Source organism: Myxine glutinosa, chromosome 8 (assembly GCF_964187855.1).
Source record: "Myxine glutinosa chromosome 8, kmMyxGlut1.1, whole genome shotgun sequence".
In the NCBI taxonomy this organism is placed as follows: Eukaryota; Metazoa; Chordata; class Myxini; order Myxiniformes; family Myxinidae; genus Myxine; species Myxine glutinosa.
Genome location: NC_136268.1, coordinates 19,407,886 through 19,422,264, shown reverse-complemented (window position 1 = coordinate 19,422,264; position 14,379 = coordinate 19,407,886). Strand labels below are relative to the sequence as shown.

At 40.1% G+C, this 14,379-nt stretch overlaps 1 protein-coding gene across 1 annotated transcript in view; it reads left to right on the top strand.

Annotated features, from left to right (window-relative positions):
- The window catches only part of LOC137415068 (uncharacterized), a 136,877-nt gene extending 124,334 nt beyond the window's left edge, over positions 1-12,543 (top strand). The window contains exons 12-16 of the mRNA XM_078783932.1: positions 5,592-5,684; positions 7,610-7,693; positions 8,642-8,734; positions 9,047-9,085; positions 12,212-12,543. Of these exons, the coding sequence (XP_078640058.1) occupies positions 5,592-5,684; positions 7,610-7,693; positions 8,642-8,734; positions 9,047-9,085; positions 12,212-12,397 (495 nt within the window). The 3' untranslated portion in view covers positions 12,398-12,543. The remainder of the gene's footprint in view (positions 1-5,591; positions 5,685-7,609; positions 7,694-8,641; positions 8,735-9,046; positions 9,086-12,211) is intronic.
- Positions 12,544-14,379: the final 1,836 nt, after the last annotated feature.

Sequence of the window (14,379 nt, the reverse complement as noted above, 5' to 3'; positions counted from 1 at the left end):
CCTGGACAATATTATTGGCACGTTTTAGAAGTTGTTAGAAATATTTGGATTTCGAGCAGGTGATTCTCCTTTACTTTGGAATTGAACTCACCTTTGGTGAGTTGCAGGTGCCTGCAATGTAAGAATCATGCATTCAACCAGTTTGAATGGAGAAAAGAAAGAAAACCAGAGAATTGTCTGAGGAGGTCAGACACAATATTGTAGCCAAGCATGGACAATCTCAAGGCTACAAGTCCATCTCCAGAGACCTTGATGTTCCTGTGTCCACCGTACGCAATGTTATCAGGAAGTTTGAGGCCCATGGCACTGCAGCCAACCTCTCTGGACGTGGCCACAAGAGAAAACTTGATCGAAGATTACAGCGAACGATTGATCGAATTATGGAGAAAGCATCTCAATCAACTGCCAAACAGATTCAAGCTGACCTTCAGACACAGAGGATATAAATTTCAACACAGTGAGTCAATTAAATCACAACACAGTATGACAATTTCAACTCGCACCATCCGTCGCCAACTTAATGAAATGGGGTTCTATGGTCGGAGACCCTTGAGGACTTCACTGCTGAGAGAGAGACAGAAGAAAGCATGACTGGAGTTTGGCAAAACACACCTGAACAAGCCAAAATCCTTCTGGGTGAATGTCCTATGGACAGATGAGACCAAATAAGAGCTTTTTGGTAAAGCACGTCATCTCTATGTTTACAGAAAACAAAATGAAGCATTCAAATAAAGGAACACCTTCCCTACAGTCAAACATGGAGGAGGTTCAGTGATGTTTTGGGGTTGCTGTGCTGCCTCTGGCACTGGGTGACTTGAATGTGTGCATGGCATCATGAAATCAAGAGATTACCAAGGCATTTTGGAGCGCAATGTTCAACCCAGTGTCAGAAATCTGGGTCTCCGTCGAAGGTCATTGGTCTTCCAGCCGGACAATGACCCCAAACACACTTCAAAAAGCACCCTGGAATGGTTCAAGACAAAATGCTGGACAGTTCTGAAGTGGCCAGCAATGAGTCCAGATCTAAATCCCATTGAACACCTGTGGGGAGATCTGAAAACAGCAGTTGGGAGAAGGCACCTTTCAAATCTGGCAAAACCGGAGCAGTTTGCACAAGAAGAGTGGGTCAAACTGCCAGTAGCGAGGTGTAGAAACTCATTAATGGCTATAGGAAGCGCTTGACTGCAGTTATTTTGTCCAAAGGCTGTGCTACCAAATATTAAGGATAGGGTGTCAATAATTTTATCAACAGCATTTCTTTTTATTTTATGACTTCAAAGGATATATTAAGTTCTGAATGAAAAACAATGGTTCTGTAAAATTAACAGTGAAATAGAGAATTGTGGAGGCCAAATACTTTTGTCCATTTGAACTTAGTTTTTGAGAAAATTGTGAGTTATTTGAAAAAGGTGCGAGGGTGCCAAAATTTTTGGCTTCGGCTGTAACCTCACACCATCCAGAACATATCCCTGATTGTTGAGGGATCACTGATCATTTGTGGCCACTTTGGTGAAATATCTTTCGTTAATTCTCATTTCTTCTTCTCTTGTGTCCATCACACAGGAAACTGTTCCATCTGTTCCTCAGAAGATTATAGGGGTTTTCAGGTATTTGTACAATGGAATTCATAACATCGTTCCAACCTCCTTTCTGAAGGTATGATCACACACACATCATTCCAGAAACATGCACACTTTAATGCCACAGGATATAATTTATACCAGGACAGACATGCACACCCACCTGAGCATGTAGACACTTCGTAAAAGGCCAGGACAACCACATACGCAACAACATAGCAACTCGCAGAATCACATATGTACTGTTGTGGCCAAAAATATTGGCACCCTTGCACTGCTTTCAAACAATGCACCATTTCTTTCAGAAAATTGTTGAAATTAAAAAAAAATTGGTTTCCACAAATGTATGTCTTTGGTTTGCAATGGAACAAAACAAAAAAAAGCTAAAGATATTCCTAAATCTTAGCTTATTCCACACAAAAATCCTAAAATGGCCTGGACAATATTTTTGGCACGTTTTAGAAGTTGTTAGAAATAATTGGATTTCAAGCAGGTGATTCTCCTTTACTTTGGAATTGAACTCACCTTTGGTGAGTTGCAGGTGCCTGCAATGTAAGAATCACGCATTCAACCAGTTTGAATGGAGAAAAGAAAGAAAACCAGAGAATTGTCTGAGGAGGTCAGACACAATATTGTAGCCAAGCATGGACAATCTCAAGGCTACAAGTCCATCTCCAGAGATCTTGATGTTCCTGTGTCCACCGTACGCAATGTTATCAGGAAGTTTGAGGCCCATGGCACTGCAGCCAACCTCTCTGGACGTGGCCACAAGAGAAAACTTGATCGAAGATTACAGCGAACGATTGATCGAATTATGGAGAAAGCATATCAATCAACTGCCAAACAGATTCAAGCTGACCTTCAGACACAGAGGATATAAATTTCAACACAGTGAGTCAATTAAATCACAACACAGTATGACAATTTCAACTCGCACCATCCGTCGCCAACTTAATGAAATGGGGTTCTATGGTCGGAGACCCTTGAGGACTTCACTGCTGAGAGAGAGACAGAAGAAAGCATGACTGGAGTTTGGCAAAACACACCTGAACAAGCCAAAATCCTTCTGGGTGAATGTCCTCTGGACAGATGAGACCAAATAAGAGCTTTTTGGTAAAGCACGTCATCTCTATGTTTACAGAAAACAAAATGAAGCATTCAAATAAAGGAACACCTTCCCTACAGTCAAACATGGAGGAGGTTCAGTGATGTTTTGGGGTTGCTGTGCTGCCTCTGGCACTGGGTGACTTGAATGTGTGCATGGCATCATGAAATCAAGAGATTACCAAGGCATTTTGGAGCGCAATGTTCAACCCAGTGTCAGAAATCTGGGTCTCCGTCGAAGGTCATTGGTCTTCCAGCAGGACAATGACCCCAAACACACTTCAAAAAGCACCCTGGAATGGTTCAAGACAAAATGCTGAACAGTTCTGAAGTGGCCAGCAATGAGTCCAGATCTAAATCCCATTGAACACCTGTGGGGAGATCTGAAAACAGCAGTTGGGAGAAGGCACCTTTCAAATCTGGCAAAACCGGAGCAGTTTGCACAAGAAGAGTGGGTCAAACTGCCAGTAGCGAGGTGTAGAAACTCATTAATGGCTATAGGAAGCGCTTGACTGCAGTTATTTTGTCCAAAGGCTGTGCTACCAAATATTAAGGATAGGGTGTCAATAATTTTATCAACAGCATTTCTTTTTATTTTATGACTTCAAAGGATATATTAAGTTCTGAATGAAAAACAATGGTTCTGTAAAATTAACAGTGAAATAGAGAATTGTGGAGGCCAAATACTTTTGTCCATTTGAACTTAGTTTTTGAGAAAATTGTGAGTTATTTGAAAAAGGTGCGAGGGTGCCAAAATTTTTGGCTTCGGCTGTAACCTCACACCATCCAGAACATATCCCTGATTGTTGAGGGATCACTGATCATTTGTGGCCACTTTGGTGAAATATCTTTCGTTAATTCTCATTTCTTCTTCTCTTGTGTCCATCACACAGGAAACTGTTCCATCTGTTCCTCAGAAGATTATAGGGGTTTTCAGGTATTTGTACAATGGAATTCATAACATCGTTCCAACCTCCTTTCTGAAGGTATGATCACACACACATCATTCCAGAAACATGCACACTTTAATGCCACAGGATATAATTTATACCAGGACAGACATGCACACCCACCTGAGCATGTAGACACTTCGTAAAAGGCCAGGACAACCACATACGCAACAACATAGCAACTCGCAGAATCACATATGTACTGTTGTGGCCAAAAATATTGGCACCCTTGCACTGCTTTCAAACAATGCACCATTTCTTTCAGAAAATTGTTGAAATTAAAAAAAAATTGGTTTCCACAAATGTATGTCTTTGGTTTGCAATGGAACAAAACAAAAAAAAGCTAAAGATATTCCTAAATCTTAGCTTATTCCACACAAAAATCCTAAAATGGCCTGGACAATATTTTTGGCACGTTTTAGAAGTTGTTAGAAATAATTGGATTTCAAGCAGGTGATTCTCCTTTACTTTGGAATTGAACTCACCTTTGGTGAGTTGCAGGTGCCTGCAATGTAAGAATCACGCATTCAACCAGTTTGAATGGAGAAAAGAAAGAAAACCAGAGAATTGTCTGAGGAGGTCAGACACAATATTGTAGCCAAGCATGGACAATCTCAAGGCTACAAGTCCATCTCCAGAGATCTTGATGTTCCTGTGTCCACCGTACGCAATGTTATCAGGAAGTTTGAGGCCCATGGCACTGCAGCCAACCTCTCTGGACGTGGCCACAAGAGAAAACTTGATCGAAGATTACAGCGAACGATTGATCGAATTATGGAGAAAGCATATCAATCAACTGCCAAACAGATTCAAGCTGACCTTCAGACACAGAGGATATAAATTTCAACACAGTGAGTCAATTAAATCACAACACAGTATGACAATTTCAACTCGCACCATCCGTCGCCAACTTAATGAAATGGGGTTCTATGGTCGGAGACCCTTGAGGACTTCACTGCTGAGAGAGAGACAGAAGAAAGCATGACTGGAGTTTGGCAAAACACACCTGAACAAGCCAAAATCCTTCTGGGTGAATGTCCTCTGGACAGATGAGACCAAATAAGAGCTTTTTGGTAAAGCACGTCATCTCTATGTTTACAGAAAACAAAATGAAGCATTCAAATAAAGGAACACCTTCCCTACAGTCAAACATGGAGGAGGTTCAGTGATGTTTTGGGGTTGCTGTGCTGCCTCTGGCACTGGGTGACTTGAATGTGTGCATGGCATCATGAAATCAAGAGATTACCAAGGCATTTTGGAGCGCAATGTTCAACCCAGTGTCAGAAATCTGGGTCTCCGTCGAAGGTCATTGGTCTTCCAGCAGGACAATGACCCCAAACACACTTCAAAAAGCACCCTGGAATGGTTCAAGACAAAATGCTGAACAGTTCTGAAGTGGCCAGCAATGAGTCCAGATCTAAATCCCATTGAACACCTGTGGGGAGATCTGAAAACAGCAGTTGGGAGAAGGCACCTTTCAAATCTGGCAAAACCGGAGCAGTTTGCACAAGAAGAGTGGGTCAAACTGCCAGTAGCGAGGTGTAGAAACTCATTAATGGCTATAGGAAGCGCTTGACTGCAGTTATTTTGTCCAAAGGCTGTGCTACCAAATATTAAGGATAGGGTGTCAATAATTTTATCAACAGCATTTCTTTTTATTTTATGACTTCAAAGGATATATTAAGTTCTGAATGAAAAACAATGGTTCTGTAAAATTAACAGTGAAATAGAGAATTGTGGAGGCCAAATACTTTTGTCCATTTGAACTTAGTTTTTGAGAAAATTGTGAGTTATTTGAAAAAGGTGCGAGGGTGCCAAAATTTTTGGCTTCGGCTGTAACCTCACACCATCCAGAACATATCCCTGATTGTTGAGGGATCACTGATCATTTGTGGCCACTTTGGTGAAATATCTTTCGTTAATTCTCATTTCTTCTTCTCTTGTGTCCATCACACAGGAAACTGTTCCATCTGTTCCTCAGAAGATTATAGGGGTTTTCAGGTATTTGTACAATGGAATTCATAACATCGTTCCAACCTCCTTTCTGAAGGTATGATCACACACACATCATTCCAGAAACATGCACACTTTAATGCCACAGGATATAATTTATACCAGGACAGACATGCACACCCACCTGAGCATGTAGACACTTCATAAAAGGCCAGGACAACCACATACGCAACAACATAGCAACTCGCAGAATCACATATGTACTGTTGTGGCCAAAAATAATTGGCACCCTTGCACTGCTTTCAAACAATGCACCATTTCTTTCAGAAAATTGTTGAAATTAAAAAAAAAATTGGTTTCCACAAATGTATGTCTTTGGTTTGCAGTGGAACAAAACAAAAAAAAGCTGAAGATATTCGGAAATCTTAGCTTATTCCACACAAAAATCCGAAAATGGCCTGGACAATATTTTTGGCACGTTTTAGAAGTTGTTAGAAATAATTGGATTTCAAGCAGGTGATTCTCCTTTACTTTGGAATTGAACTCACCTTTGGTGAGTTGCAGGTGCCTGCAATGTAAGAATCACGCATTCAACCAGTTTGAATGGAGAAAAGAAAGAAAACCAGAGAATTGTCTGAGGAGGTCAGACACAATATTGTAGCCAAGCATGGACAATCTCAAGGCTACAAGTCCATCTCCAGAGACCTTGATGTTCCTGTGTCCACCGTACGCAATGTTATCAGGAAGTTTGAGGCCCATGGCACTGCAGCCAACCTCTCTGGATGTGGCCACAAGAGAAAACTTGATCGAAGATTACAGCGAACGATTGATCGAATTATGGAGAAAGCATCTCAATCAACTGCCAAACAGATTCAAGCTGACCTTCAGACACAGAGGATATAAATTTCAACACAGTGAGTCAATTAAATCACAACACAGTATGACAATTTCAACTCGCACCATCCGTCGCCAACTTAATGAAATGGGGTTCTATGGTCGAAGACCCTTGAGGACTTCACTGCTGAGAGAGAGACAGAAGAAAGCATGACTGGAGTTTGGCAAAACACACCTGAACAAGCCAAAATCCTTCTGGGTGAATGTCCTATGGACAGATGAGACCAAATAAGAGCTTTTTGGTAAAGCACGTCATCTCTATGTTTACAGAAAACAAAATGAAGCATTCAAATAAAGGAACACCTTCCCTACAGTCAAACATGGAGGAGGTTCAGTGATGTTTTGGGGTTGCTGTGCTGCCTCTGGCACTGGGTGACTTGAATGTGTGCATGGCATCATGAAATCAAGAGATTACCAAGGCATTTTGGAGCGCAATGTTCAACCCAGTGTCAGAAATCTGGGTCTCCGTCGAAGGTCATTGGTCTTCCAGCAGGACAATGACCCCAAACACACTTCAAAAAGCACCCTGGAATCGTTCAAGACAAAATGCTGGACTGTTCTGAAGTGGCCAGCAATGAGTCCAGATCTAAATCCCATTGAACACTTGTGGGGAGATCTGAAAACAGCAGTTGGGAGAAGGCACCTTTCAAATCTGGCAAAACAGGAGCAGTTTGCACAAGAAGAGTGGGCCAAACTACCAGTAGAGAGGTGTAGGAAGCTCATTCATGGATATAGGAAGTGCTTGACTGCAGTTATTTTGTCCAAAGGCTGTGCTACCAAATATTAAGTAGAGGGTGTCAATAATTTTATCAACAGCATTTCTTTTTATTTTATGATTTCAAAGGATATATTAAGTTCTGAATGAAAAACAATGGTTTTGTAAAATTAACAGTGAAATAGAGAATTGTGGAGGCCAAATACTTTTGTCCATTTGAACTTAGTTTTCGAGAAAATTGTGAGTTCTTTGAAAAAAAGTGCAAGGGTGCCAATATTTTTGGCTTCGGCTGTAACCTCACACCATCCAGAACCTATCCCTGACTGTTGAGGGATCACTGATCATTTGTGGCCACTTTGGTGAAATATCTTTCGTTAATTCTCAATTATTGTTTTCTTCTGTCCATCACACAGAAGGTTGTGTCTGTGGAGCCCCAAGACATTTCCAGGTCTTTGTGTGAAACAATCTGTAACATCGTTCCGTCCTCCTTTCTGAAGGTATGTTCGCATATATGTCACTCCAGAAACACACGTTTTAATGCCGGGGAATATAACTTATACCAGGGCAGACATGCTCGTCCAACAAAGTGTTTCCACGCTTTCCAAAAGACGAGGGCAGCCACATATGTAACCACGCTTCCACCCGCACAAATCTATGACTGTTGAGGAAATGAAACACTTTCAGGCTTTTCAGTTTAAAGGAATCGGAGGGGCCGTTTGATCCGTTACTTCTTGACTGCGCCACCAATGGCCACTTCGATCTTGTGCAGTGTTCATTGCACACTTCCTAAAAGTTTTCACTGTGCGCATTTGTTACCTGTGGACATCACGGCGTTTTGATGTAACACACTTAAATTTGGCATTCTATTTATCTCAAGGTGGTTCAATAGTCAATAATTAATCTCCTGCGATTTGGGTGTTGCGAGGACTCCATCTCCATCCCGAGTTTGGGTGTTGTGAAGACGTTACTCGGCTAAGAACATATTTATATATCTCAGAGGATGAGTTGTTCATTTATGAAGTAAATTTACAATAAAATGTTCAAATAAAGGTTACATTTAGTGATCCGATCTGCCAGGAACTTAATTTTCACGAATTGAGATTTTGGTGATGATTTTTCGATCCAAAACCCCACTCCCTGAACCAGACTTATCAGCACTTGTAGCCTTTTGGGTCGGACCTGCATTCTCAACCTGACAAATGCATCACAGAAGGGATTATGAATTTACCTTTCCTGGTGTTGTTGATACATCCTGTCAGTGCTCACGTGTGGATGATTCCAATAAGCATATCACTCGTCCAATCCGACCCAGAACACCACTAATCTCATACCAAACGAATATCGACAAAATGCTCCTCTGAGTGCCCCCTCACCCTCAACACTGATCACGATTTCAGTGAAATATCTGATTAATTCTCAATTCTTCTCTTGTGTCCATCACACAGGAAACTGTTCCATCTGTTCCTCGGAAGATTATAGGGGTTTTCAAGTATTTGTACAATGGAATTCATAACATCGTTCCGACCTCCTTTCTGAAGGTATGGTCACACACATCATTCCAGAAACACACACACTTTAATCCCAGAGGATATAAATACCACCATGACATACATGCAGAGCCAACTGAACATGTACACACTTCATAACAGGCCAGGACAACCACATACGCAGTGACATAGCCACTCGCAAAACCACATCTGTAACCACACACACCATGCAGAATATATCCCTGACTGTTGAGAGATAACTGATCATCTGTGGCCACTTTGTTGAAATATTTCATTAATTCTCAATTATTGTTTTCTTCTGTCCATCACACATTTTTTCATGTCCCTTTTCATGTCTCTCAGAAGTCCGAAGTTAACATCCTTCCGACCTCCTTTCTGAAGGTATGATCGCAAACACATCACTCAAACACACGCTTTAATCCCAGAGGGGACCTGACTTAACACACTCAAACATGGCGTCCTAGCTCAAGAGGGTTGAACGCACGGTTAGTTTCCTGCAGTAGAACCACCAAGCAACTCATGGGCCGAAATTACATGTGTGGGTTTTGCGAGATTGTGTGATGTCTAGAACAGGTTTACTTATTTCAGTGGATGAGTTGTTCATTTCTGAAGTAAATTAAAATTAAAATGTTCCCCCAGAGGTTAAATTTAGCAATCTGATCTGCCCGAAATTTATGGAGATCTTGGTGATGATTATTAGATCCAAGACCAGACTCGTCACCGGGGTGGTCCCTCATCATCACTTGTACCATTTAGAGTCAAACCTGCATTCTCAACCTCTTATAACGAAACAGAAGTAAAGCAGCAGAGGTTGTGAGTGCAGAGGACAATGTAAAAGATACAGGTGATGTGATGAAGATGGCTAATGGACATCAAAAGGCAAATTCGGAAAAGTATCACCGCTCAAAAAGAGCTTGAGCGAATGTAGAAAAATAAATGTTTTCCCGGTGTTACCAGTGTTGCTTCGTTTGGGTTGAAGTCGTGTGAACGGAAATGGACAGTTTGTGTCAATCGCTTTGACGAGTATGGGTTAGTTTGGGTTGAAATGACGATTACGAGTATTGGTTAGTTTGGGTTAAAATCACTTTGACAGGTGTTATTAATTATAATAACTAGAACTGCCACTTTGTAACTGTTGGCAGTGATGGTCCGGTGCAAAGACGTCCCACTTTGATCAGACACGTGACCAATGAAATCCTCTTAAAAAAAAAAAAACTCGATTCAGAATTTGATTTAAAAAATGAAATTTAAAGGAATTCAAACAATACTCAGATTCAAAATAATTTTTAATAATGGCTGCCAGAAATGCAACCGCCGATGTTTAAATTACCAAACTGTATTCCAAAATACTCGTTACTAATGTGTGTGAAGTTTCACATCATTCTTTTAAGCCGTACTGGAGTGTGAAAATAATTATTATTCTTCATCATAAAGGTTTCTTCTTCTTCACATATATATAATATTCTGGCTGCCAGACCATGTGATCTATCACATTTAAATTTTGTAAAGTTTGACTTCAACAGCATAAGCCGTTTCATGGAAAGTTATTTATTTATTTTACTTTGATCCAATATGGCTGCCCAACCACATGGCCTTTGAGATAAAAAAAAATGTCCGCCGCCTAGCATTGGGAAGGAGTTCATGTGTGTGATGTTTTGTGTTGATCGGATAAGGTTCGTTTTTTTTATCCAATATGGCTGACAAACAATGTGACCTATGACTTGATCGTTTTCAACATATATTTCCCAAGGCTGTTAGATCATATGTGTGGCGTTTCACATCGATCTAGTGAGCCGTTTTGGAGAAAGTTTGTATTTTCAAGCCAATATGGCTGCCGAATCATGCGACCAATGACATCATCAATACGAGAACGGCACTCAGTGGAGGGCATACCTCCGCCTGGTTGGCCATATCAATCAATGGTGAAGAATCCCTTAAAAAATTCTGCAAGCTGGATCGGATCTGGATCTTCACCAAAATTGAATCGATTCTTCTTTGTCTCACACAAACAACCTGTTCAACAAGTTTCGTCCAAATCCATCCATAAACTTTTGAGATATCCTGCTATGCATCGTTTTTGGCCCTATCTCCCAATGGTGAAGAATCACTTGAAAAAAATAAATAATTATCATATCCGAATCCATATTCAGATCTTCACCAAAATCCAATTGAATCGATCTTGTCAGACACCCAACCAATCCACAAAGTTTCGTCCAAATCCGTCCATAACTTTTTGAGATATCCAACTAAGGAATTGTTTAGGGCCCTATCTCCCAAAGGTGAATAATCACTTAAAAATTCTAATAGCCGGATCCAAATCCGGATCTTCACCAAAATCTAATCATTTCGTCCTTGTCACATACGCTACATCTCTGACATATTTCGTCCGAATCCGTCCACAACTTTTCGAGATATTTTGTTCACAGACAAAAGGACAGACAAACAGACAGGGGTGAAAACATAACCTCCATCCACCTTTGGTGGCGGGGGTAATAATTCTCCCATACAATTTTTGCCTAGATTACGCTCAATACATTTCAAACTGATTGGATTAAGCATTGTACTTATGACCGGATTAAGTGTTGTATATGAAGGCACCGATGTCATGATCAACATATATTTTACTCCTCATGGGGAGTTCTTGACGATGTGTCAATTTTCAATTTTTTTCATGGAGCGTTTTCAGAGATACAGAGGTGCAAAGTTATTTTTATTTTATTTTTTTCCAAAATGGCACCCGCACCTCGTGACCTATTATATCATTCTTATCATTTAAAAAAAATCTACTGCATTAGGTGCTCCTTTGGTGAAAATTCCGTGGCAATCGCTCAAGCGGGTTGCAGAGAAAATGAATTTAAAAGAAAATAAACGTGCAAAAACGGGAGAATAAAAAATATTAATAAACTTAACAAAAACAATTAGGTTCCAGTGTTCTGTCATTGTGTTAATTGAAACTGTCATTCTGGTGTTTCACAGGCAGGTTGTTTCATCAATGTATGTGTCGTCCTTCGGATGTCGGTAAACCTGGTCATCCCGTTTGTCGGCATTAGTTAATGGACATTAAATATCCCATGGTGTCATTCGCGAAGAGTTGGCAACCTATCACTGGCACCATGAACAAATTACAAATTTCTTATACAACTATTGCTGGGAAGGTAATGGCAAACCACCCAGTATAACCTTTACAAAAAAACTGCTTACATTTTTATATATATATATATATATATATATATACAGATATATATATAGATATATATATAGATATACACAGATATATATATAGATATATACAGATATATATATATAGATATATATATAGATATATACAGATATATATAGATATATAGATATATAGATGTGTGTAAATGTGCATGTATTTGTATCATGTATAAGGGTAAGTGGGATCCATAGCTATAAATGTATGAAGGATTTAATAATGCTTTGTCTAAATGCGTTGTGGGACTAAAACATTTTTCCTAAACTCAGTTTTCTGACTTTTTTTTTTAGATCGAACCTGACACCTGCCCATGGGAGCCCTCCATATGGAGCTCCCCAAAGTGCGCTCCAACACATTGGTTGACCCCAGCAACTGAGATCCCTGGAAATGAAACCACATGTCTGGATGATATGGATGTTCACCGTAAGTTGATTTTGATGCTGAATGTAAAATATGTTGAGAGAACAAGAAAATAGTAGTGATTCGTAAGTTGGGTGGACTGTTTCATTGCATTACCTTTTGTAATAATTTCTTCATTGCAGATATAACAACAGGTTGAGAATTACTTGTATAACTGTGATTTTTGTGATTTTAAATGATATTTGGCCTCGTTTTATTTTCACACTGAAATGTTGGAATCATAATTGATTATGATTTATTGATTAGGAACGGCTGATCTGCGTTTGTTTTGCTTAATTTGATTTCAAAGTCATCCAAGTAAAATTTTCTCTTTCTTTTGCTCATTGCAAACCCAAACCCTTCAGAATGTCTGGACTTCATTTCAAGGGAAGATCAGGAAGAAGAGATGGTGGAGATGAACATCTACGAAATCATCTTTCAAGTTGTGTACAATTCTTTGGCAATTCGCTGGATTCTTTTCTGTTTTACAAAGTGGATAAAGAGGCTGAAAAAGATGTACACCAATAAAATGCACCACAAAAAGAGGAAGAGGCGATGCACTTGCAAGCTTGAAAGCAAAGGACCAACCCTATGGCCAAGTTCCTGGGGTAAGGTGCTGCAGGATATGTGGGCAAGAAGCTGACCCAATCATGGAGCGTTACCATGATGCTCCCCTACAACGAGCAATCCTACAACGACAACGACACCCACACCCTACAACAATGACATGATGCTCCCCTACAACGAGCTGACCCAGTCATGGTGCTTTACCTCAATCTTGAGAGGGGTTGGATGACGTGATGCTTCCCTACAACGAGCTGCACAGAAACTTGCGGCAATGTTCCAGGCAGCCATGGTAGCCAATCCGCAAATGTAATAATACAAATGTAACTAATACATACAAATGTAACTAATACATACAAATGTAACTAATACATACAAATGTGATGAATACATACAAATGTAACTAATACACACAAATGTAACAGTAATATATAAATATCATCGCAGTAATTTGTGTGGTTATTATGACATTAATACATACAAATGTAACAGTAATACATACAAATGTAACTGTAATCTATCTATAATTCCAGTAATCTCTGTCTGTACGTTTGTACGTTTGTCTGTGACCGCTGTTTCTCGACAACCACGGGTCCGATATACTTTTAACTTGCCAGGTATATTGCTGGGGACCCGAGGATGTGCCTTTTCAAGGTTTCATATTAATCGGACAATTACTTACCGAGCTATGTCCAAAAAACGATTCAACCAATCAGAGAGCAGCGAACGATCGCGTGTGCCGAACGTGGCGGGCACACTCTGCCTCGGATGGCACATTTGAGAGCGTATTCATTTATTTCACGTTTGCAAACTATGTTGGCGTTAAACTATGTTTTACAACTAATAAAAACGAATTTGCGATTCATTCGCTTTCCTGCGCGTTTGTGCACGCGATGGCGATTTCTTTACCAAACTCCGGAAGCCGTTCGCTTTGGACCAAACCATTGCATGTAAATAGAGGGGGGGGATTGTCACCACTCGCAAGCCGTTCGCTTTGGACCAAACCATTTCATGTAAATAGAGGGGGGGGATATAATTTTAGATATAGATATAGTACGGGCATGCCCTAGTACATACAAATGTCACAGTCATTAAATTTGGCCCACATACCAAGTATGACCCGGGGATTGTCCGAAGGGTATTTTAAGTGCTCCAATGGAACGGTTGATAAGGAACAGCTGGCTTCGCAAGTGACAAGTAATTCGGACTTGTGAAGATCAGGCATTCGAAGATGAGCACTTGGAGTTCACTCGTCCTGTCGTTGCTTTAATCATTGTAATCCTCCACAATCGTAATCCACAATCATTGAAATTGTAATCTATTGTAAATAACCCTGTATGTTTAAGGACTTTTAATAAACTGTAATCACTGTCCTTCAATAAACATTGTAAACAGTACCTGGTGTCATCGTTTTTTAATATTATTTAAGCATATTTTATGAAACTGTAACCATGTGCATTCATGGTCGCAGACATTTTTTTTAACTTTAAAAATT